The sequence below is a fragment of the Cydia fagiglandana genome, chromosome 12 (genome assembly GCF_963556715.1).
Source record: "Cydia fagiglandana chromosome 12, ilCydFagi1.1, whole genome shotgun sequence".
NCBI lineage: Eukaryota > Metazoa > Arthropoda > Insecta > Lepidoptera > Tortricidae > Cydia > Cydia fagiglandana.
In genome coordinates this window covers 7294332-7320790 of record NC_085943.1, presented here as the reverse complement: position 1 = coordinate 7320790, position 26459 = coordinate 7294332, and the positions used below count along the sequence as shown (strand labels likewise).

General features: G+C 38.9%; 1 protein-coding gene across 7 annotated transcripts in view; it reads right to left on the bottom strand.

Annotated features, from left to right (window-relative positions):
* Positions 1-1958: 1958 nt before the first annotated feature.
* The window catches only part of LOC134669515 (endophilin-A), a 124805-nt gene continuing 100304 nt past the window's right edge, over positions 1959-26459 (bottom strand). For 2 of the 7 annotated variants that reach the window (XM_063527104.1, XM_063527105.1), the window contains exons 3-14: positions 25913-25981; positions 24924-25140; positions 20966-21099; positions 20330-20396; positions 19503-19559; positions 18368-18453; positions 17094-17197; positions 15236-15534; positions 7868-7989; positions 6848-7010; positions 4255-6743; positions 1959-4111 (exon numbers count right to left, since the gene is read on the bottom strand). In XM_063527104.1, coding sequence (XP_063383174.1) covers positions 6885-7010; positions 7868-7989; positions 15236-15534; positions 17094-17197; positions 18368-18453; positions 19503-19559; positions 20330-20396; positions 20966-21099; positions 24924-25140; positions 25913-25981 — 1281 coding nt within the window. In that variant the 3' untranslated portion in view covers positions 1959-4111; positions 4255-6743; positions 6848-6884. Of the gene's footprint in view, positions 4112-4254; positions 6744-6847; positions 7011-7867; positions 7990-10983; positions 11074-15235; positions 15535-17093; positions 17198-18367; positions 18469-19502; positions 19560-20329; positions 20397-20965; positions 21100-24923; positions 25141-25912; positions 25982-26459 lie in introns of all 7 variants that reach the window. The other 5 variants (XM_063527108.1, XM_063527110.1, XM_063527111.1 and 2 more) reach the window with 5 other exon arrangements.

The window sequence follows — 26459 nt, the reverse complement described above, 5'->3', positions numbered from 1 at the left end:
ACTTTAATATTATCGTTGATAAAATAGGAAATAAGGATGTAAGGCAGTATTTAATTAAGACTAGTTAATTATTGCTCAAAGTAATGTATTTATTATAGCGACAACTACAAGGTTTAGAATATGAAAAATGGTAGACATTATTTAAGTAATATATTTATATAAGCAGATTGTAAGTAAAAGTATATTGTAGATTTATGGAACAATTAATCGGCTTTATTATCACATCATTCACAAAAATATTATTTTATGCGTAATAAATATTGGTGGCTTAATAGTTAGTACTGGCTACCTTAACGTACACACTTGGCATAGTTTAAAATAGTAATAAAGATCGAGCAATAAGCCACATGATGTATTACACCGTAATCAGTTGGAATATACGTTACATAGTAACTATTAAAAACTCATCAAAGGGTTATATTCACATTAAAGATTGTAACGTACATACCATCAGACTATAACACAAAGAAAACATACAGAAATTTATAACAAGTCATAAAATCACAATTAAATAAAATTGACACTTAACTTCGTTCGTCGTCGTAGCTCTCCAACTGAGAAGTGACCCACAACTGTCAGACACCCGCTTATATTCGATTAGACTTCACCCCTTCTACCACTTCTTGGTGGGAATAACAAGTAAGATGTTTCCTGCACATCCGGTTATTATAATAATTCAATTCAACAAATGTATTTGCTGCATTTAGTTTAATTTATTATAGAATAATTAACGCAAACTAATACAAATTTAATATCATGGCTTATTATTATAAAATACTTTATTTACCTTACTTATGTTCTGACAGTTATGGTCAAGAAATATACATGGAGGGTAGTTGTGTTATTGAACAGCAGTTCTAACTTATTATTTCGATATAAGTACGTATTAGCTTAGCAAAAGTGAACCATCTCGTAAAAATGTAAGTGTGATCTTTGTTTTTATACTACGTATCTCACAAAGGCATATTAGAATGCGCTTATGAACGTCAAATAAAGCTCCATCTGTGTATTTTTCAACTGTCTAGCTATCACGGTTCATGAGATACAGCCTGGTGACATACGGACAGTGGTGTCTTACTAATAAGATCCAGTTTTTACTTTTTGGGTACGGATCTCTAAAAATGGTCATTTATGCCTGAGTTATACACTCTTGCTTTTCACTTCGATTGTTAGTAAAATATACAATATTGTAGGTTATTTGCCGAGACTCAAAAAAATCGTACTCTGGCCGGTCGGGAGCGCGCCAGCAGGGCTGGCAGTTTGTATGGCAGATTTTGGACTTTATTGCCAAGTCAATAAGGGTCGTAATAGATGACTTTATGCTCTAGAACGCTATAAGCGACTGTATGTCGTCTACGCACGACTTAAATTCGAACGTTACGAGCATGAGAAGTGAAAAGGGTAGGTACTTATGTGAGTTATACTTAATAAAAATATTGATTTTGTTCCAGATTTATATCTTAAGGTACGTAAGTATCCATCTATTTAGGTATGCATGTAGGTGTATTGTCGCCCTCAGGGGTAGGTACGAACCCCTGCTACAAGCTCGCCCTATTACAAGCTTAGCTTAGGTAGGGACTAGGTCGATCTGTTTAACCCTTTATAAGGCAGAGGCGATATATCGACCACATACGCTCAATCAGAAATTCGACCATACTGTTTTAATAATAGGGCTCAAAATCGTTTGCATTAATTGAATATTCAACTTGCTTTTAAAATAGATTTTTGAAATGTAGGCTTCTGATAGCTGCAACAAATTCTGCGATAGCACGTCCCTGTCAACGGGCCTTATAAAGGGTTAAGATTCTCTATTTATATTTAGTAGTTCAGGCTTCCACTTGGTTTACCATTCAAGGTGCATACTAAGTAGACAGGAGACGGGTATACGGGCTCTGTTCTATGAGATTATACATATACATGTAAATTTGTTGGGTGTGGGGGGGAAAGAAACAACAATATAATTGTTAACATTTTATTAGGAGGCGAAAACGAGCAATAAGTTTTTGGATAAATTTTAATACAAATCAATATTAAATTTGTATTACATGTCGTAAATCGTCAAGTTTATTCTAACAAATTACAGTACATATTTAAGATTACAGTAACATGAACAGGAATAATAATATTATGTAGGTAGTAGGTACCTTGGCGCACAAGTGTTTTAACTATAGTTAACTATAGTTTCCTGGTGGTGGTGAAGTATTTACGCGTTAGGTTTCTCAGCACTTATGTCAGCTGGATAACAATCCATTATAATATAATACAGGGTACCAAGTAGAACACTAGAGGATATAAAGCAACACTGAACAAACATTCCATGGATATGATTTAAGTCAACGATAAATATTAGCGAAAGTCAACTAGGTATTCATCTGGTCAATAATACGTACTTTACGCATAACAACATTTTAAACTCATTTTAGGAGGACTTTGTTTAGAGATTGAGTACATACATCGATTAAAATTGGAACATCGTCGGCTTAAGTCGTAAACCTCGTAACTCCCCCTGAGGAGTTCCGAGGTTTGCGATGTAAGCCGACGACATGAGATGTTAAGGCGCGTTTATACTGGTTAAATTGTCAATTCTGACCGCTGAGTCAGCGTAGACGCGCTCTTACAGCCCAGTGAGTGCTTTGTCCCACACACCGAACATTAAAACACGACATCCTCATACCATTAATGAATGTATTATTCTTTCAAAATACTTACATTAAGGAGACTTGAAGATAGAACAATTATCATGAACTTACGTGTAACTAACATTAGATCTAGGTATTGTCTTTGTATGCCAGAAATGCGATTCAATGGGGTCCATTCACTTTATAATGATTACTATGAAAATGAATAGAATGAGATAATTATGTTCAACATTACTGCAACATCAATATTTGGACAAAGTGAAATATGACGATTTAAGATCTTATTCAATAAGTGCTATTATTACAAGTACATTTAACAATACTATTTTAATAGAGGCCATGAAGTAAAATTCCTAATTCAATATGTTTTGGTATAAATCATGCATAAACTAGTTTACAATTAAAAAAGAAAAAATATTATGCAAAAAAAAAAAGTATGAGCGAATTGTAATAATAGGTACGTAAAATTGATTTAAGTAATAATTATACTGTTTAGGACACTGCACCAACAGCACGATATCTAACGTTATCACAATGACATTATAATATGTTTATATTATACTTCGCCATAAAACATCAAACATCGAAACGCCACAAACTCCTGGCAAGATTGCAACAACTTACAACTCCATTCTCATAATTAAGTATAAGTATTACATACATTGTATACATTCTCCATTTAGATAAATAATTACCCGCAAAGATATAACTATAAAATCTAATCTCGTATTTTTAACTAGTATTACACCATAATCCTAATACATGTTCTGTGCTGTCACTGTTTTGAAATAATGTGATAACGCGTCCAGCTAACCATACGTTGAGAGGAAATACTATACAAATGTGAGAGCGCATCTACAAAAATAGATTCACAATAACTAATTTACAAACATTACTTGAAAATATCACTTTTCAAAATTGATGCTGCCGAAGGCATCGAGCCGCTGCTCGTCTCCACCTAGTTTGCAAAGCTATGGCCACGTTACATTGGGCTCATAGTCGGCCGAGTACTACTGGTATAACATACATAGTATGAATTTTATGGAATGATTTTTTCGGCTAAGGCCCTAATCTGTTTGTTTGTTTCTTTTCTGCATCGGTTACCAATGCTCAATGCTATCGCTACTGACTGAACGGGAACAAATTCGTTTAAAAAGCAATTTTACCGTCCTATTTATATGGTTTAAATTCATGTAACAGCTCATTGTGTTACCTGACAGGCCACAAACAGGCGACCGATTGTCCTACACTACCCAAACTCTATCTCAGAATGAGCTGTTACATAAATTTGATAATTAATACTATCACGATAGTTGCTTTGGCACCCGCCTAACACCTCTCCATAAAACAAACAGGCTTTTGTTTAAGAGATTAGGGCACGAGCCGAAAAAATCATCTCATAAAATGTATACTATATCTGTACTGTAAATAGTATTGGACGCTGAATGAGTCTCAACTTATGAGCCTAAAGGCTCCTCTTCACGTTGGGCCAACGCCAACGCCAACGAGGGACGCAGCCATGCGGTAGAATGAAATAGCAATATCACTTGCTCCCTCTAACGCATAAATGCGTCCCTCGTTGGCGTTGGCCCAACGTGAAGAGGAGCCATAATACGAACGTGTCCTAACTCTTCGCACCGCGTGGCTTTATTTTGGTGCTTCATTCATTACTCTCTAGACAATTATCGTAAGCCTAGGATTCTCAAGTCTCATGATCAATAACCAATCTCTACAGGTACCTAGCTTTAGGGGTGGGATTCGCATATTCAAAACTCCTTCATCCGACCATCCTAGGCTTAATTCTAATTATTGTAACACACTTCCTAGCTATAAGATGGAAGGTATCTGTGTTTACACACGTTCTAATGCTATTTAATTACCGTTGGTAATAGTTTGCCAAAACACGGCCATATGATTTAATACAATATTAACATAATGCAGTCGCATACTTAAAACATACTTAACTGACACATTCAATACATCAAAATGTAAAAAAATAATAATTAAATGGCAACGTAAACTAAATATAATCATTAAGCCCAAACATAATTTAATTGTGTTTTAAACGGAGCCTAGTTTGTACCTACAATTTATTTTCATAATTTCATGTAGTAAAATCAGAAGGGTAAATCTCACGTTCCGTAAAAAAATACATGTCATTTCATACAGGCAAACACATTCTGGAATGTCCAATAAAATAGCTACACTGCTAAATCAGGAAGGTAAAAAAAAACCTTGGAAGACGTGACCAAAAATATAGACGTTTGTAAAAACAGGGGTAACCATGGATAAAGTAATGAGTATGTATTATTTAAGAGGACACTTCATAACTATAACATTGAGCTTTTGACATAGTTCAGACGAAATGAAGGTATTATCTACTTACGAGTAATACTGCGTGGCGAATATAACAGTTTTTATAACGATTTGAAAACGCAGCACCCATTGACTACGTTGCTGTCGAAAACATTTTGTCTGTCTTGTCATTTGGTATTGATTTATTGCTTTAGGTACCAACCTCGCCACGAATGCTTCTGCGTCTCACAGAGATATTTGAAGAGTGTCTTTTCAAAAGGGCTTATTTTTATATGGTGTTCATAGATAAATAAGCCCTTATGAAAAGACACTCCTCATTTGTATTGTCTTGTACGGTACAAATATTATCGAACATAAGATAAGGTAAATTTACTCCTGCCTTCCAGCGATTTTATTTCAGTAGATTCATTTAAGAGGCCTGTTATTTGATTTGGTGCCTTATTCAGGACGCAGTCATTGTGTCTTTCCACTGGTTGTTAGTATTGGATCTGACTTTATTTCTGAGCGGTATACCTATGGACCCCTTTTACACGATTACAGTACATGTAAACTTGAACGTCAATCGTTTTAGTTATTTATACAATATTATATTCATACAACCAGCCACGAGAGGACTAGCCATGAGAGGACCAGCCATGGTCTTACATGAACTCTCAAATGGTGTTTGACAGAAGTAGCCAACAACGTAAACAAATGTATAATGTTTAAGCGGTCATAATGGCTGAAATGTGTTTTGTTCACTTCTTCAGTTGCGTACATAACAAGTTAGCTGCTTGTTTACAATATCGGCTTCAAACACCATTTAAAATACAAACATTAGGCTAGGCGATTGACAAAATGTCCCCGACACGAAGTCGCCGGCGTTGCGAGCCAGTGTTATTCCAACTCTTGCCGAGCCCACACAAGTCGAAAGCTCAGAAAAATCACCATAAATGCACTATGCATGTTTGTAACCAAAAACAAAAAAAACCTAAACGCAGCAAAGGGAGTACATTTTTAGCACTGAACTAGATGGCGCTGTACAGCATTTAGCTTTATGAGTACGGAGTGACAAAGGAGTCTCCTGCTTAGGGCTTTTTTACACATTGCAATATTTCACAGCGATAAGCGGGTTTGACAGCCGCGCGATTACTACGAGATACGAGCATTATTCATAATAACTGTATCGCCACTGCACTTTACAGTACATAATTAAATCTTATTTAAGCCACAAGATGGCTCATGAACGCGTACGATCCTTATTAAATTCCCAATAGGTATATTATATGGCTCCGTGCAGCACCATCTAGTAAAATGTCATTCTATGGAACTTGCTATGTAAACAAACCGCCATATTAAAATTGTCACTGAATGATGATTTCAATATGGCGGTTTGTTTACACAGCAAGTTCTATACAATGATACTTTACAGTACTAAACATGGTTCCACTTGGCGTGTCAATACCGTAGGCACGTTCAACGCTGACGCCGACCGGAATACAATTATTTTGACTAATGCAGCGGTCGGCAACCTTTGGCCCGGGGGCCGCATGCGGCTCGTGAACCTGTCACTTGCGGCCCGAGAGCCGCCTTGCCTATTTTGTATGTAATAGTGACAAACAACAGTGTCTCATAAAGTCATAAATATTAACAAAGTACGGCCCGCGTCACCTCTGTTAACTACTATGTGGCCCTTGGCTGCTAAAAGGTTGCCAACCGCTGGACTAATGCATGGAAGCTTCGCTGCGTCCGAGGCGTTTGTCTATTGTTACAATCATATTCGTCATATTCGTCGTTCTGAGTTTTCGAGTGAGCGCCCAGCTTAGGGTGGTATTCCACCTGTCCAATTTCATTGCCTCTCACTCTCTCATTAAAGCAAAATGTGAGATGCAATACAAATTGGACAGATGGAGTACCTTTCTCGGTAAGATGGTGCGGCCAGGACTGGGCTTACATGTTGGGCAGCGGCACGGTGACCTGAACGTAGCTGATGGGGAAGTAGCCCGTCTTGCCGTTGACGGAGCCCTCGAACCAGTTGTCGTCCACTTTGTTGATCAGTGTGATCACATCGTTTTCCTGGGGAACACGACATGATTGGTTAAATGTGGCAAAATGAAATGAGCTGGCGGCTACCTCGCATAACGTATCAGCATTGCGATACAGCGAGGAAATGCCGCCAGCTTCCTTGGTACAATGCCTCAGGGGCCTATTGTAGATTTAAGCTAGTTGTTAATTTATTTTAGTAATACCACTGTATATATCTTGTTTGTAAATAAATTAAATATAGTTTACTGGATTCGGACGAAGCTAAGTCTGCATGACAAAGTGAGCAATGTCATCTTATAAAAAAAATAGAGTAAAAAAATAAAAGCGTACAGGCGAGTTAAGTCGTTGTGGTGGTAAGTTTTGAGCCCTATTCTTCTTCCTCGCGTTATCCCGGCATTTTGCCACGGCTCATGGGAGCCTGAGGTCCGCTTGACAACTAATCCCAAGAGTTAACATAGGCACTAGTTTTTACGAAAGCGACTGCCATGTGACCTTCCAACCCAGAGGGGAAACTAGGCCTTAATAGGATTAGTCCGGTTTCTTCACGATGTTTTCCTTCACCGAAAAGCGACTGGTAAATATCAAACGATATTTCGTACATAAGTTCCGAAAAACTCATTGGTACAAGCGGGGGTTTGAACCCGCGACCTCCGGATTGAAAGTCACACGCTCTTACCGCTAGGTCACCAGCGCTTTTTTTCGTTTTTTTCGTTACGAAGCGTGAGTTTTGAACCTTATGGCAGGGATAAATATTAAATATATTTCCACCACAATTTAGACCTTAATTTAAAGTGATAAAGTCCAATTTCATGCACATTCCGACCCTCATGCCCGTTTAAAGGTCTCATATACATATCGGTGCTGTTGCATATATTTGAATTGCATACCTTGAATCCAAGCTCGCCCTGGTTCTCAGGCTCGAAGTCGTAGAGCGCGGTGCAGCACGGGCCCTTGGCGGGCGCCACCGGCGTCCGCGCGGGCGACTTAACCGGCGACGGCAGCGGCGACGCTGCGCAAACTCCTCGTTACTTACACGAATATAGTTGTAAGTGAAATGAGACCTTACCATGTGGTTTTAAAGATCAATTTCGATGTTTACTTCTTGTTGACACTGGCTTAATCGTTGATATAGAAATCACGGTAATGTAAAGGCTGGTTTTAGTGTCACGCGGACCGTCCGTGCGGATCGCTTCGCATCCTGACCAATATGTATTAAGTTCAGGGAGCGTTATAAACATACCTGGGATAACTCGGGGCAAGTTCTAGGGATTTGATACCGATAAAAAAGATGTCGATATAATTAAATTCATACATGTGCTCATTGAACATTCTCGATTACTATAAAAAGGTTTAGCAGTTTAAAGTGGGTGTTTTCATCTAGACGGCAATCATTAATACTGACGAATGTGGAATAAATACTGATTGTATATTATGAAAACTATTTTGAAATAAACATATACCCACACGTTTTAATTTGTTTATTTTTTTCTTTAATAATTAGGAAAAAATAAGTAATACTTATCTATTTATGTCGAATAACATTTAGATGTTGACAGTAATGTCAATATATTTTTTTGTCGATAATATATTTTGCTACATCACTTTCGTGCCCTGAGTTATCCGGTATGGTTACAAAGTAAAGCTGACGGGTCCGCGCGCACAGCTTTCTCATACAATTTGGCGGTGCGGAGCGATCCGCACGGACGGTCCGCGTGACACTAAAAGCAGCCAACAAGCTGCAAGTATTTTTAAACATATTATGGTAAGGTCTCATTTGTGTTTGAAATTCTATTATTTAGTAACAAACATGTCTAAAATCTACCTAATAAAAGACAACAAAATACGCCTACTAAACATCAACCCGAAATAATTAAATATTGGTACATACGAGTTGATTGTTTTTCAAATGGTAATTCACACATCGATGGCCATTACAAAGACAAACAATACGAATTAGAATCTTTCAGAAAGCAAAACGGGAACATCATAGAACCATGTCTAATAATTTTAATAACCAACAGAGAGAAAAAGGTCTTACGATTCGATTTACAACGTACTCTTGCCACAGCTATGTCGGATTAAGTTATTTTTTGTTGACTGTGGTGTACAGCCAACTGTAAAAATATGGGTGTAGACAACTTACTCAAAAATATGTACCATAGTTTTTAATTCACTGACAAGAGTTATGGGACATATTTTTGAGATGATCTTTACACCCATACTTTTACAGTTGACTGTACCTGAAGATACCGCCTGGGTCATTGCAATCTACTTATGCATTTGAACAACAATCAACTCGTAATACTACCACAGGTAGATTTCCAACAATTTTGTAAAAGCTATTTCGTTCACGAAGCAGCGTCAAGCGTGATTTCCCTTCGTAGATACTACTTGATAAACATATTATTTTATAAATAACATAAATCCACAGTAGTCTCTACTACGAGATAATTCTGAATCAAAATTAGATGGACTAGTTCGTACGAATGATTTTGAACATGGCCGTAAGCTCTACGATGAAAACATGCGACGTATAGCGAACATTTTCGTCGTAACACTATTAGTTGATGTCGCGAAAAACAAATGAATGATTGCGACATGCATGACACGACTAATGCCAGTAGAAAGGAGAACCGAACGAAAACAAACAAGCGAATCAGTCAACAACACTATTAAAATAAACCCAGCACTCGATAAGAAAAGTTACTAACCAAAACTCAGCTACGTGATTTAATGTATGTGTTTAATTGTAAGAGATGTCTAGAAACTAGGTTCAGACTTGATTTATTATATAAATCTCAGTAAAAGCACTTTCTAAGGCATGAATTTACATTTAGAAAAAAAATAAGGCTAGCCATTGTCAAACAGCAGTCTTTAACGAAATACATTTTCTTGAAAAACAACAGCATTTTATGCTAGAAATACACAAAAATAATATTTAGCAATATATTTTACAAGTTCAGCGTTATTTTTATGCCTTTGGTTACTTTTATCAGTGGCCAGGAAGCCTCATTAAATGCATTGTCGATATAAAAATAAGTTTTTTAAATCGGGCAACAAACAATTTTAATAAAATGGTAAAAATCAATTAGCAGTTTTATACACGTAGTCTTTTATGCATCTAGAAATTCAAAGCGGACTCGCTCGTCTTTCTATTTAAGTACCCACGTATTCGTATATTTGTATCTGTGTTCGTGTGTTGTGTTTGTGGATATTTTGTTTACCGAGAATATGTATATGTGTGACAAGTGAGCGTCTTCTAGAACTTGAAGCATTGTAGCAAACAAATAAACCGAAACAATTGACCGGGATCACAAACGCAATGCACAGACAACTAATCTAATAAACGCGTGAAATCGAACCTGACATCATGGCGTAGGTAAAAGTACCTACCAAGTAGGTAAGTAATACTTACCTACTTGCACAATGCACATTTAGCTCAACGACTGAGGGCTTTATTTTTTTACCTTCCTTTTAGCACCTAGTTAACATCAAAACAAAAAAGATTGTGTTTGACAATCATAATATAACACTGTAGAATAATAATATTTAGGAACTTACTTTAAACTAAAGGTAGAATCGAAAGGTAGAAAGAATTAAATTAACTGAACGAGAACCAGGACACTTCCGACACCTCGGTGTCTGTCCGTCCACTGTCTAATCTAAACACCAGCGGGCAACGTAAAGTCGTTCCTACATTTGATCGAGTTCAATTTATGAACACCGCTCTGTTTCCCGTTGGCATGCAGACCGCCTAAGTCTGTTATAGCCGTCACAAGAGACTTAAAGAACAAGCTACACTAAGGTCGCGTGCTGGACGCAAGCAGCGAGCGGCAAATCCAGGCCATTCATACATTGCGCTCGACCAAATGTATGAACGGCCTCGATTTTCCGCTAGACCACTTGCGTTTAGCCCGCGGCCTAAGCTGACGCTCCTACGCCAGAGTCTTGTTTGAATTCACGCATTATCAGATCAGTAGTGTGTGTTGGCGGTGTGTGTTACCGTTGTTGGAGCGCGAGTTGTTGCCGCCAGGGAACAGCTCGAGGTTCGACGGCGGCTTGTGATCCGGCGAGCCCGCGCGCGAGCCGTCTTCTCCCCGACGCAATCAGACAAAGTCCATACTCAGTAACATTTATCTCAACATAATTTACGCTGTTTCTGACTGGTCTGTGTGAAATCAGTGTAATGCATTATACCTTCCAGCAATTACCGCGGAAGCGAACCTCGCATCGCATCCTTAGCAATCATGGGGCCCCGTTTTACGAAAGCTTGTTACTTGTAAACAAGCAAGACTCTTTGTAATAAAAAGGGTAAAAATTAAATTTTAGGCGCCTATTTCTCAGAATTACAATTGACACCTAATAATTACATTTTCCTGTAGATGACCAGCAATGTACGGTGAATTTTCATAGTCTTGCGATAGTTGCCAGCGTGGTGAAACAGGCGTCACCTTTGTACTACAAGTTGCTAGCTTTCATGAAATGGGCTACAGCAATACTGATAGGTATCACGCTGATTTCATACCGCCCAGTCAGGTACGGGCCTTATAAGTAGTGGGAGTAAGATAGGCATTGATATGTGAACGGACGGGCCCACGCAAAGGTACTATTAGTGTTAAGTTTAGCTATAAAAGCCCGGATGACAGTTCCGGCGCGGATGCGGTAACATTTGTAAAGTTTGAACTTGTAATAATAAGATATATACGTATATCCTTTCGTACTAATCGAAATATTACAAATGCCGCGCCGCTGTCCACCTATTTGAGTTTGCATTTTAAATAGCCCGGTATTAATGATCGCACATTAATTTTGATCTCGACAGTTCTTAAGGTATATGACGGCAAATTTAAAGATGTGCTTCAAGTACGTATCTAAAACTTTAACCGGGTTTATAATAAAATCAATAATGGACTTCTACACCGGGGTAATGGACATCTTCATGCTAACGAATCAATCTAAGTAAATTCGTGTTCAACTTTGAGGTTCCTAGGATGTTGTGCAATACCATCGGCCATACAGTTAATTGAAGATTTGTAAACCTTATTACAAAGTTATAAGGCCCAAAAATGGTCAGTTAAGAGTGTTGCCTTTAGTACGATGTCGTAGGACTTCTGCATCGTGCATGTCAAATTTGTTCGTCGGTGTGACAGAACATAGAACACACATAGCCTCCTAAGGCCCAAGGTAGCTATAGTACCTCTTCAGTTTGATGAAATTTAAATCCTATTCAATTGGGACAGAGTCGCTTTTGCTTTGTTTCGATCCATTCTCCAACAACGCAAAATCAACTCTATTTCCTACACCATAGGTTAAAATTTCAGTGGCAAATTTTGGATTTTATATATGGCTGGGCCTTAGGAGAATAGAGAAGATAAGACACATCAAGTACTCGCTACTCGTCCATCGAAAATTAGTTTCAGGAAATCACAATATTACGAGTATCAATTCAGAGAAAAATCATAGGACAGTATCAGTGATAAGGGACATATAACATTCATTCATAGAAAAATAAAAGCTATATGCAAGAATATTTTTAAATTGTTATCGTTTTAATGATAATATAGGTTTTTTTTAAATATTTTCCATTCGTTGCATATTGCTTTATATGTTATGACATTAATAATAAAGTAAACATTATAGATAATTCGAGTTTGGGATAGGTATAGGTAGGAAAGGGAATGGACTCTCGGCAACCTGCGAAAAAAACTGTATTTCTGTACAGATTCACCGTAAACCGTACTAATTACTTAGTATACAAAATGCTCAAGTGAATTCTTTAATAACGATTAAACAAATGTTTTTATTAGAAAGTGCCAAAAAACCTACGAAATCCTTGCCCTAATAATACCCCCTTAAAAGACCCCGGATAAATTAGTCACGAGTGTTAGTTATGTTTTGATGTGTATGTATACAAATATTAAGATGTTAACACAGAGGTACAAATGAATAGTACAGAAAGACCACTCGATGCAGAACATGATTAACTCTCTCAGATAAGTCACATATATAGAGCTAGTCCATTTAGCTAACATATTTACACGAGCAGAATAAATAGGTATACTTATATGAAAAAATATATATCACTAAAATTTACTATTGTAATAGCACAAAATAATATAGTGCATTCGGCTAAACTAAGTCTCATTTATAATTATCCTTCAGTGAGATGCAAAGAGAGATTATGAATCCCACCAAAAACGTCAGCCGTAAAAAAAATTATGTCTTGATTGGCTTGGTTGTAGGATATGATGTAGGCAAAATCAATAAATTATTATAACGAGTACAGTCGCCATCAGATATCGACGCTTATCATGAATAGTGACACAAAACAAAATGAAATGCCATTCGACTTTAAATCTTACCAGTAAAAGATAGAATATTAAATGCAATAGCATTTCATTTTTAGTTGTACCACTGTTCATGATAAGCAACGATATATCGGAGCGGCCAAGGTGCTCACATAATTATATCTGAACACGCCTCTATTGCCAAGGCGTTAGAGTGCGTGTTCAGATTTTGTGAACACCTTGACCGCTCCGATATATCTGATGGCGACTGTACCTAACGGATTCATAGGTGAACCACGTAGATGCATCTGTTTTGGTAAAACCTAACCACTAAAGTAATCATTGGTCTACACAGCTATACTTGGTCAAACCAATTTGTCAGTCAATAGGAACCAGGAAAACTCATACTCGTCCTTTTCTTTTGGGTGCTAGTACTAGTGTAAGATAGTATGATTCTCTCTGTCTATGATTGAAATGAGACATTCCTTTGGCAAACTACAGAGTGTGTCTGACCATGGGGCTTTAAATCCAAGGCTCGATTCTACTCGCTAAACTGAACTACTTTTATTATGGCACCAACCCCGAAAAATTTTTTTACTTTTTCATACATTTTGGCTGTTCAATAGTCGACGTTTTCCATGGAAAAGCCAAAAAAATTTCCCCGATTTTAGGGTTGGTCCCATAGTAAAAGTAACTCAGTTTAGCGAGTAAAATCAAGCCCTGGATTTAAAGCCGCATGGTCAGACACATACTGTATATGTGGCGAGCATTTGTTATTCATATGTTTGGCATCCCTCAGTGTTTCTGTACTATTATCTGATGAAGAGTTTGTCTCTGAGAGTTTCAAGTGCCACAGTCCGCGATAAGCGTGCGAGTGCCCCGAGACAAACGTGACGTTTGACTGTGGATCGCAATACTTTTCACCCAACATGTTGACAAGGTTAATCAACTTTTCATCCAACATGTTGACAAGGTTAATCAACTTTTCATCCAACATGTTGACAAGGTTAATCAACTTTTCACCCAACATGTTGACAAGGTTAATCAACTTTTCATCCAACATGTTGACAAGGTTAATCAACTTCTCACCCAACATGTTGACAAGGTTATTAACTTTTCACCCAACATGTTGACAAGGTTAATCAACTTTTCACCCAACATGTTGACAAGGTTAATCAACTTTTCACCCAACATGTTAACAAGGTTAATCAACTTTTCACCCAACATGTTGACAAGGTTAATCAACTTTTCACCCAACATGTTGACAAGGTTAATCAACTTTTCACCCAACATGTTGACAAGGTTAATCAACTTTTCACCCAACATGTTGACAAGGTTAATCATCTTTTCACCCAACATGTTGACAAGGTTAATCATCTTTTCACCCAACATGTTGACAAGGTTATTCAACTTTTTTGCTGTGACAGCCGCCTTTATGGTTTGAGGATTTAACAGTTTAGAGTACTTTAAATATCAAGCAGTTGATATATGAGACCAATTCGAAGACCAGTACAAAAATAACTGATTATTTACACTACAGATACAGCTTGCGTCCGTTGCACTAACTTCTGTAAAATAGTTCGTTCTTCAATAATCTAGCACCCAAAAAGACTACATGTTAGGCCCGTAACCACACATATAATATTCAACCTTTTGAACGCGTGCGCGGCGCGTCATCGTGAACCTTATCAGAATGCACGAAGGTTGATATTGGGCTGTAGCCCCGCGCGTCAGTTGACGTCTCTGGCGGTCAAAAGGTTAAAAACTTTAGCGTTATTTACATCAAGTTGGAGTGATAGAATTCTGTAGTAACATAATAACACTGTTCAAATTAGACAACAAAGTTGATTCACCTTGCACTATCTACTTTGCGAAGTATGTAACCTTCACCTTCAAACCCCACATATACCTTCACCAAAAGCAATCCACAACCAAAACATAAATAAAACAAATAAAAACCTAAGTCACCTTTCCATGGGTCTCTGCCGTTAAACTGATTTCTTGGCGCCGGGTGGGGTTTGAACTGATACGCCGTGGGGTTAGGGCGGGGTTTGGGTGGGGTGGGCATTTCCCAGGCTTTGAAGGGGTCGCTGGTGCTGAGGTCGCCGACGGAGGAGGAGGGGGGGATGTGCTGGCGGGGCCGGGAGAGGCTTTGGGTGGAACCGTACCGCCTACCATTGTTCAGGTCGTGGATACCCTCGATGTGGAGGTCGGCGAGGGTCTTGGGCACGAACTCCATCTTGGGACGGTTCACGGCCTCCTCTTTCCTGTGGAAGAAGGCATGCATGGGTTTACTTAGAACCGCGTCCACGTATCAAGTTGACATTCTATGAAGTATAAAGAAAGAAATATTTTCTCCTCATCTTTCACTCTTTCCCGTCACAAATAGTGTCGCTGACAGAATCAAACGATATCGAAAAAAGAATCTAAGTCATTGCATCAGGGAAATATAGCCCCTTATGATGAAATCCCAGCATTTTTTTTATTAAAATTAACAGGATCATATCGCACCCACGGCGTGGTTTTACATTACATAGTCAACAAGCCCGTCTAAGAGGTTGACGACCAATTTACTTAACATCGCACAAAGCTTACGCCTACGACCTCTCCGAATGCTAATGAGTTTTGGCGGCCCACAATGTCTCTGTTTTGTCTATGTCATTGACCTTCTGATAACAGATTCTATTGATAACATTATTGTTCATTTAGATTACAAATTGATACTCGTCAAGTGTTAACAATCAGAATGTTGTTTTTATAAATCAAAGTATTTAAATGAATTGCATTGCATGCAGATTATCCCTCTCAGAAATTATATCTACGGTCTACCACTACCCCCAGGCTACTAACGTAAATTACATACTTATACTGGCGGTAAATTTGAAATTTTTGTGACCGTTCCCGTCACAAAAACCGTTGAACATTCCAATTTTGGTATACGAAATTTTATAAAGTTTAATGATAGTAAATTTTCAAATTTAATCAAGATATTGAGATAGATAGTGGCTACATTTTCGACGTTACGAGTTCTTAAAACATCACGAAAATTTCGCAACCCTCGGGAAAAGGAAACAAGTAAATAAACGTTTTCCGATAGTTTCTTAGGACTTGGGAGCCAATTGTGAAAGAAACTGCTATATTCCCAGAGGCTTCCCAATGTCTGACGATGCTATTTACATAAACATCCTCTATTCAGGCGGGATTTAGGAAACGCCGTGGAAGGTAACGACATATTCCAAGCGCCATACTCGTAAAGGATCAAACTAACAAAGGATGTTTAGTTTCCCTATAAAACGCGGTCGGCATGTTTTAGCGACAAAGTTATTGATTGTACGCTTCGAATTTGATGATTTACTGGAGCTGTACGACTGGACTGGAGCTGGACATTATGCAATAAGTCTAGCTGTCAAGATCATCAATACACAGCTACCACAGAACATACTGCGGCTTACAGTGCCATCTACTATAGCTGTCAAACTCTGAGAGATTTACTTACGACTACCTAAAATATTCATAAAACTTCGTAAGCTTCTATTAAATTTTGTTTCTTTCTTACAAACACAGACGTCAAAATTACGCATGGGAGAAACGGCAATTTTGATTTGATAGACGTTTATACAACTGACAACCTGATGTGTTGTGTGCAATATAGTGATTACTACTACAACTCTTTTATTAATAATATTTAATTTTATACCATCCTTTAAACATTTGCAATACATTTTACTCAGAATGTCGTTATAGACGTTTTTACGCAGAAACTTCCAAAAACTAGGTAGGTACCGCTGCCGCTCAACCATAGTCCAATATTCTACAAGATACTAACTTCTCCATAAGCGTCGATACGAGCCCTTGCAGGATCTCCGTACATTGCTGGTGATACTCCAGTAGTCCCTCCGCGAAGAATGTGAGCTGCGCCACTTGCTCCACCTAGAAGCACAAGTGTTGAATTTTTGTGAATTATTATTGTGAATCATTGTCACAGGGTGGACACGCCATACATCAAAAATCATTTGCGTTTATATGTGTGCGCGGCACGTCAGTACACGCGTCATTGTGAATGTGTGGGTAAGTCGCTTTACTGAGAGGACGCCAGAAGTCCGCCAGATTCATGTCGCGGTAATGCGAGTCGGGGTGGGGCGGTGCGTGGCCGTTCTGTATGATAATACATACTATTACTTATTCTGTGTCATTGTGATGTTATTTACAATAACATAACTGTAAGTATTGGAGCGTATTCAGTGTGAATCAATGTGAATATAATTATAAAACTTCCGACACTCAAGTTGGTACCAAACCTCCTCGTTATGGAGCGAAACATGGCGAGCAATTTTCAATGTGATTTAGTTTACAAAACGTTAAAATACCGAAAATAGCACTTAACTATATAAATCATGGAGTATAAAGTAAAAGGAGTGAAATCTCTTATGGTAGAGTAGTTGTAAAAGTGTCCAGCAGTCAGCTGTAAAGAATAATTCGAAATATCTCCAGAGTAGCGCTAGAGTAGCTAAGAACGTAGGCGTTATGGAAGGAGTGAAGTGCGCTGTCAATGATTTGATTTCTTTAATCAAATATTTTAGGTATTGTGGCGCCACCTATTTAAGGTTTTTTGATGGTGACTCTTTGATACATGGAGATTGTTTTCCTTACTAAAGTCGGACCAAGAAAAGTCTGCAGCGGATTTGATAGCCCATGCAGTGCAAGTGTCATTTATGCGTCATAATTTCATAGAAGTTTGACGTTTAAAATAACACGTGCATTGCGTGGACTATCAAATCCGCTGCAGACTTTTCTCGGTCTGATTCTATAATACGGAGTGTGTCTGACCATGGGGCTTTTGAATCCAGGGCTCGATTCTACTCGCTAAACCGAGCTACTTTTACTATGGCACCAACACCGAAATCCCGAAATTTTTTTTTACTTTTTCATACATTTTGGCTGATCAGATGTCGACGTTTTCTATGGAAAAGCCAAATTTTTTCCCCGATTTGAGGGTTGGTCCTATAGTAAAAGTAGCTTAGTTTAGCGAGTAAAATCAAGCCCCGGATTTAAAGCCCCATGGTCAGACACACCATGTATAAATTACGAAAATTAACTTACGTCATTGTCGAGAAGGTTGAACATGCCAATCTGCGCGAGCGTCAGAGACTCGGCGAACTTATCTTCCGCCTGCCGTATCTCATCATCTGGAATTTGAGAACCTGCCGTGTCAGCGCTTAATCAAAATCAACCAGCAAAAAAAAAACGTGAAATAATACAGACCAAACGGCGAAAATAAACGCAAGCGGGTTATATGGATTAGGTCCGACGTATGCGCAGGGCGGGAGCGGAACATGAAAAAAAAAACGAGCGAATATTAAAGTAACGGGGGTTAACAACTGCCAATTATTCAATACAGAGGACGCCGGATTGGATACAATTTGATAAATTGTCACAGGAGTGGCATTCAAAGTTTACAAATCGATCTCTTTTTGACAGCACTCGCAGTGCATAATTGGTCAAAAGATCAGCTGCGAGAATCATCATTCTGCTATCAGAATGAGATCAATCAGAAGTGTCGTCACGACGGAAATCACATACCTGAGCGTCCTCTGTAGAGTTGAGCTTATAAAATAAAAATCGAAAACGTCCCTTGCTAGAATGAGAGTTTCAAGTAACGTTTCAAGGAATGTCTAATAAGAGGCGAGTTAAATGACTAAATAATTGAATCAGTCCAACGCAAAAATACATTTCATCAGAATATTTTATCACAATGATTACCTATATGGAGGTCTTATCGCCATACAAACTTTAATCAATTAAATCTATAAGGGCCACTTGCACCATTCACTAACCCGGAGGTTAACCGGTTAAACCTGGAGTTACCATAGTTACCAGTACAATTTTACATTGGATTATCGGTTTAACCGGTTAACCCCGGGTTAGTGGGATGGTGCAAGTGGCGCTAAGAGTAACGCTGTACAAACAGCAACACTCCTAACTGTACATCGGTGGACCTTATTACAAAAGGCATAAGGTCCACCGATGTACAGTTAACAGTGTGGGGGATGGTATGACAATTTGTGAATCATTTCCATGAATACCACTGCTAATTTCTCATTATCAAATGAGCTTTAATAGCAATATATACCTCATCGATCTAGCAAAAGATACTATTAGCCTTAAATTAAATCAAAACATGATTAGGGACAACTTCTAGCCTCGAATTACGATTATTTCAGTATATTTCACATACCCTGTCTTGGAGTATTGCCGTGACTGGGGCTCATGTAAGGGCTCACCTTACCATGGCCTGGCCAATCATTCATATAAACAAACAGAGATAAACTTAAAGGTTGACTGAACAAAAATATATAGATGAGTAATTAAATTTAAACCGTGTTGAAATGCTAACTTTTTAATAAGAAAACGGCTTGACTCACGTTATTAGCTATACGTAGTTCGTTTTTTTTAGCATTAGAAAGAAGGTAAGCAATCTTGACATGTCTTTTAATTGAAAAACGCTTTATAAAAATCAATAACTATTATTTATGGAAGCAGAAGAATATAAATGATCGTATTAGATTCAGAATTGTTACATATTTGCCGTGACTTATTTTTAAAAAATGTTTTTCAATTAAAAGACACGTGAAGATTGTTTAACTTATGTAATGCTAAAAAAACGACTATATAACACGGACCACAGATAAATGCGACGTGGAATGAATGCATAGGATTTTTAATTAAGATAACGAAGTTCTTTCATTTGCCTACGGTTTTTTAATTTATGTCGCATGGCTATGAGATACCATTATTTCGGACTTCTAAGAGTCTTTCATAAGGGCTGATTTAGACGGCGCGCGAACTGGCATGCGATTTTAGTTACATTGCGGACTGTGGATTACGTCCAATTCAACCGACCAATCAAAACCCGCAATGGTATGAAACTCGCATGCGAGTTCTCGCATCGTCTAAATCGGCCTTAAGGCTGAGATTTAAGAATGTCTTCAGAACTTTTAGTAAGTACGAACGTGAGTCAAACCGGGTTTTATTACTGTAAGAAGATGAGTTAATCATAATCACCTTTTGCTTGGCGACGTCGTTTGCAGTCGAAGTCCAATCTACGGCCCTGTAGTTTCTTTCGGTGGTGCTGTAAAACATTTCATGTTGAATTTTGTGACCGGCATAGAGAAGCGTCTAAAAAAATATTACTCAGAATAAAAAAATATTACTCAAATGTGGTAGAAGTAGAAAAGATCAGAGCTGGACTAACTAATAAAAGTTACTGAACTCGCACAGCGCGTAATATACCGAAACTCGCTCACCGCCGAAACTTGAGAGCGCTCTTAATCTACTACGACAGTTACTGGTTTTAGTAGAGGCACGTAACGCAAGCATGAGAGAACTAAAATTACTCCATAGATCACAAACGGCTTGAGCACACGCCACGAGCGGAACCGTGCTTCGTCTAGTGAGTGTAAACTGACCTTTAACACAGAATAAATAATAGTACTAGGTCAGAAGACTCACTCTTTAACAAAACGCGTCTGTTACGATCAGGACAGGTATGGCCGCTAGGTGGCGACAGCGCCACTTATGCGGCTTATGGGTAGCCACCAAAATTGGTGTGGAACGGATGTACTTTTAGCTACCTGTAGCAAAGCGACGAAATCGCTTAATAAAATAAATTAATAAAGACAAATAGGTAACGTGACGTACCATAACTTCTTTGAGGTCTTTGGTTTGCAGGTGATGCAGTGGTTCGAGGAAGCTTTGTTTGATGTTGTCGTCGAGGGAATACTTCACGTCCGCCATATTTTTCATGGCCTCACCCATTTCGATGAGACATTGGGCTGAAACAATAATCATACATGAATCAAATTATGTCTTATGGCCCAAGATACGCACGCGTAGCACATTTTTCCGGTATGTAGGTACGAGGTAGCACTTCGGTAATGAGGCTACGGCGTAGCACTTCGTAGCGGAGCTGTGTTTTGTATTTAACAAAGGCTCGATTACTCTGATAACCCTAATTTACACATAACAGTGTCTTCTCCAAGTTGCAAGCGTTGTGCAGTTACAATCGGTCAGTACACCCTCTGGCTAAGGATAGATATTGTTTTTCGCCCACCCACGATAAGCTGATTACATAAACAACAACCATCTTAATTCGGTATTACCTAAATGAAATAGTTATTTGTACAACAAGAGATCAAAGTTTGATATTTCTTCGAGTGCTTATTTTGAGTCCCGTGCAAGCGAAAGATTCTACAATAGATTCACGAGCGTAGCGAGTGAATCTAATTTAGAATCTTGAGCGTAGTAAGGGATTCAAAAGCGCACGAGATGTAAATAACTTTGATCTCGTGTAGTACACAAAATTTTTCACCCTAAGCAGTGAGAACATACCTAGAGGGACAGAGATAATAGAACCCAAGTATATCGAACTTGTATTAGACCCCACATGTTGAAATGACATTTGACTATAAAGGTCACTTGAATGTCATTTTGTCTCACTCAGTGAGCAAAATCGCATTTTGCTCACTGAGTGAGACATACTCGGTGAGCAAAATCGCATTTTCACAACAAAATGACTCAGTGAGCAAAATGCGATTTTGCTCACTGTTTTTAAGAAGCAAAGTACCCTTGTTCGAGCTGCTGAGGTGAAAAAGTATTTTCTTTAGTTGGGTCAATTTTTGAAGAGGGTGTTTTTTCGACATTTGTATGGCAATTTTTTATTTTTGAAAAATCTGATTTATAATCATCGTTTCAGGAAGGGTTTTCAACAACAAAAAATATACTGTAGGAGGCACCTCTGTACTATTTATAGTTAGCTAGATATGGACGTTTAAAGATCGACATTTGTATGACACTATTTAGCCATTTGTAAGGCGCTTTTGACATGTATAAGGCATTTTTTCGACATTATATGGCAGTATCAACATATGCCACTATTTATTATTTTTGTTGCATTTATAAGACCCTGACGACATTTGTATAACACCTTCTCGACATCTGTATGGCACTATGTCGACATTTGTATGCCACAATCGACATTTATACGGTCAAAATCGCCGTATAAATGTCGCCATACAAATGTCGCGACATGTCGCCAATAATATTTTTTAGCGATATTTCCTACACAATACAACCGATTCACTTATTTATTTTACTATATATTTTAACACTATATTTGTAACTATTATTATAAAATAAACATTTTTATTCCAACTATGTACCAACGTATTAAGCGTCCATACAAATGTCATTGTAGTCGTACCAAAATATATCGAAAGAGATTTTTATCTGTTTTTAAATAAATTAAACTGTTTCCGGGTCTACATTTGATGTCAATCGATGCCCAACTAACCGCACTATTGCGTTGTAAATTTAATCTAACCGTTATTCAATAGACAAAGAAGATTATAGGGGGTATATTTAAGTCATAACAAAACAGGTGCCGCGCGGGACAGCGATAAAAAGGCTTCCCTTGTTTTATTAAATAACGCATTAATTTATCAATATGATTAAATAAATTCTTTAGAAAATGCTCTTTATAGAAATACAAAGTTGTTTATAATACGTTGCCTACATCCAAAGTTATGATTTTTTTTATTGCGCGATGCCGCCACTGGGACACGCGAAAAACGGCAAATTTCGCCGTTTTTGGAACTTCAAATGCGATTTTGTCAGGAACGAATAATATTTTAGGTACAGTTGTGCATGATTTTTAAAGCTTATAATACACTGAATGAAAATATATACATAGCCAGTCTTTTAGTCCTATGGACTTCGAGTTTTAGCCGTGGGACAGCAAAAAATGCCTATTTGAAAATTGACCCAGTTATAAGTGTACTATGCAACAGGGTTGTCACTGCCATACAACAACAACAAAACAAGAAAGCGGTGGGCGTCGACAATGTACCTGGAGAGCTATTAAAGTACGGAGGGACGGAGCTTCATGAGGCGGTCTGGAAGCTGTTCTCTAAAATGTGGGACGAAGAGCGAGTACCTGCTGACTTTCGAGTCTCTCGCATCTGTTCCTTATACAAGAACAAAGGAGACCGCGCTGACTGTAACTCCTACAGAGGTATATCCCTTCTAACTTCTCCGGGGAAGGTTTTTGCCCGTATTCTACTAAACCGCCTGATGCCGCTATCGGAAAGCATTCTTCCTGAGACCCAATTTGGCTTCCGGCCAGATAGAGGCACCTGCGAGGCTATTTTCTCTATACGGCAACTGCAAGAGAAATGTAGAGAGGAAGGTCAACCAATGTATCTGTGTTTTGTTGACCTAGAAAAAGCCTTCGACAGTGTGCCTCGCGAAGCTTTATGGGTGGTTTTGGCGAAACTGGGATGTACAGAAAAGTTTGTTAGGATGGTCCGGCTATTGCATGACAACATGCAATGCTGCGTAAGTGTCAAGGGCGAACAATCGGAGTTTTTCTCTGTTAGCTGTGGCGTGAAGCAGGGCTGTGTGCTTGCGCCCACTCTATTCGCCTTGTACTTCGCCGTAGTAGTTCGGGAGGCACTGCAAACTTCTTCTGATGGCATTCGTATTCGCTATCGCACCGATGGTGGCATATTTAACCTAGCCCGGCTAAGAGCGCACACCAAGGTGTCTCACGCAGTCATAACGGAGATGATGTATGCAGATGACTTGTGTTTTGTGGCCGAATCTCCAGGTGCTCTACAACAGCTTATGTCGAGTCTAGATGAGTCATGTCAAAGATTTGGCCTAAAAATAAATGTCAAAAAGACTGAAGTTCTGGCACTTGACATAATTGCCAATTCCCAGATTGACATTAAACTCGGCCGGGACTCGCTTAAGCATGTAGAGCAATTTAAATACCTGGGTAGCACTATTACAGCCAAGTGTCACCTTGACAACGAAATAAACTGCAGAATAGGAGCCGCTGCAGCAGCGTTCGGGAAACTTCGTTTCAAGGTGTTTCGGTCCCACGACATAAAGCTCTCTACAAAAGTTGCTGTATACATGGCTATTGTCCTGCCAAATCTCCTTTATGCCTCAGAAACGTGGTGCGTATATCGGAAGCATATTCGCTCATTGGACAGCTTCCACCTAAGATGCCTCCGCGATATTATGGGCGTCCACTGGTCCGACCGTGTTCGGAACACGGAGATCCTTAGACGTGCTGATGTCGCCGGAATAGAGGCCTACCTAATGAGGCGACAGCTACGATGGAGCGGTCACGTCTCCCGCATGTCCCAAGATCGAGTCGCGAAACGCATCTTCTACAGCGAACTGCAAACTGGTAAGCGAAAGCAAGGCGGACAGTTTCTGCGGTTCAAAGATGTGTTGAAGCGGCATATGAAGAGAGCTCATATAGACCCATCAACATGGGAGACACTAGCTGGTGACCGTCCACAGTGGAGGCATATTGTGCAGACGCAGGTGCGTGAGTTTGAAGCCAGGCGACGCACAGAGCTCGACGTTAAGCGTGACGAGCTAAAGGCCAGACCACCTGTGGCCATCACGTACAATTACGTCGGAGGGGTGCTGACATGCAGCGAATGTGGCCGCACATTTGCTGCAAGGATTGGCTACGTCAGTCACCTGAGAGCGCACCAGCGACGCTCTCAGCTGTAGCATAGCAGTCGCTGTAGCCGAAAACGGCTAGGAGGAGATGATGACTATGCAACAATTAGTTACTTACAGAACACAGTGTCCTCCCCAAGTTTCTTCCCGTAGTGCAGCATACAGTCACCCAGCACGCCCTCTGGTTGAGGGTAGGTATTGCTCTTCGCCTGCCCGCTCAGTTTGCTGATCCCCTTCACGGCAGCCATCTTCGCTCGCGCTGTCGGATTTGGCTGGAGGAACTCTTTTGTTTTGATTTGTAGCTCTTCCACTAGCTCGCACGTTACGTCTGTTTTCTGAAACATATTTAAATCGAAATTTGAGACGAACCTTACGGCACGGCTACGGTACCTTATACGCTAAAATCCGTGGTGCCATTTACTCATACATTCGATAATCATAGCCTTGCACGTTCGTCAGTCTCAGTCGAGTAAAAAGTACCTATTCTCAAACAAACACCGCGCTGCGGTATTTATGCTTTTATTAGAACACTTTGCCTCAAAACGGAAGAACAATAGACGAGCCGACACCGGAAGCAGGTATACCCCGAGGCTTCCACACGGAAAGGAGTTTTTGAAGGTGTTTTGTAAACAAACCCCCTAGGAGGATATTCGCCGCGTTGCCGTATTGTTTTGATGCGAGACGAGACTACAAAGCGTCAGCGCTTCGGTTCTACCCGACAGACGAGTCCCAAGTCCCAAGTTTATACATACATATTTTTGCTAATACCATTTAGTCCATTTATCATCATAATCCTTATAAATACCATCGCTGTATAAAATACAAATCCTACTCCAGAGGCTTAGTCAAGATCGCAATCGTTTGAAGAAAACGAAACGCTATCATTTCCGTACATTATTTACGTTTATCATAGCGTTTCGTTTTCTGCAACCGATTGTCATCTTGACTAGGCCCCCATATATGAATTGTAATAGAACCGCGGCAAGTAAATAGGTACACATTTGATTCTATCAAACAACGATAGAGTTTATTCCAAATGAATACCATTTTCGCATTTAATGTCAAATTAACTCCTTATAAATTAAATTGAATGTTTGAATAACTCACTCTTTCCATTTCCACGAAGTCCAAATCCAATTTCGTGCCTTCGGCACCTCCCATTTTCTCTGTGACATACTGAAACAAAGGAAAGCAATGAATTAACGAAGCTGCTTTTCAAAACAAGTCATTAGTTAATTAAGTGGTCGCAATCTACAATATTATCTGACTTTGTTCATTGTAATATATGTATAAGTATAATAGTTTCATAGTTTTAATTGAAATTAATCCAACACGTTATTGCGCTAATACATTAATAGCTCATTCCTAAATAATAAACTAAGTACGCGATACATCACCATTTACCGAGAAACAATCAAATTCCAGTTTTGCCGACACGTGTTTTCATTTTCGTGTAACGTACATAATTAAACACGCGAGTTCTATTTCCAACTTGTATAATAAATTAGTAAAATCTAGACAGTTCTAGCACGATCAATAAAAAGACCGAGAAACATCATAGCAGCAGCGTTGGGTCAATTGGATTCGTCAAAATCTAGCGCGTTGAGGGGTTATCTTATTTTATACCAAGTGGCAATTGAAGCGAAACAAAATA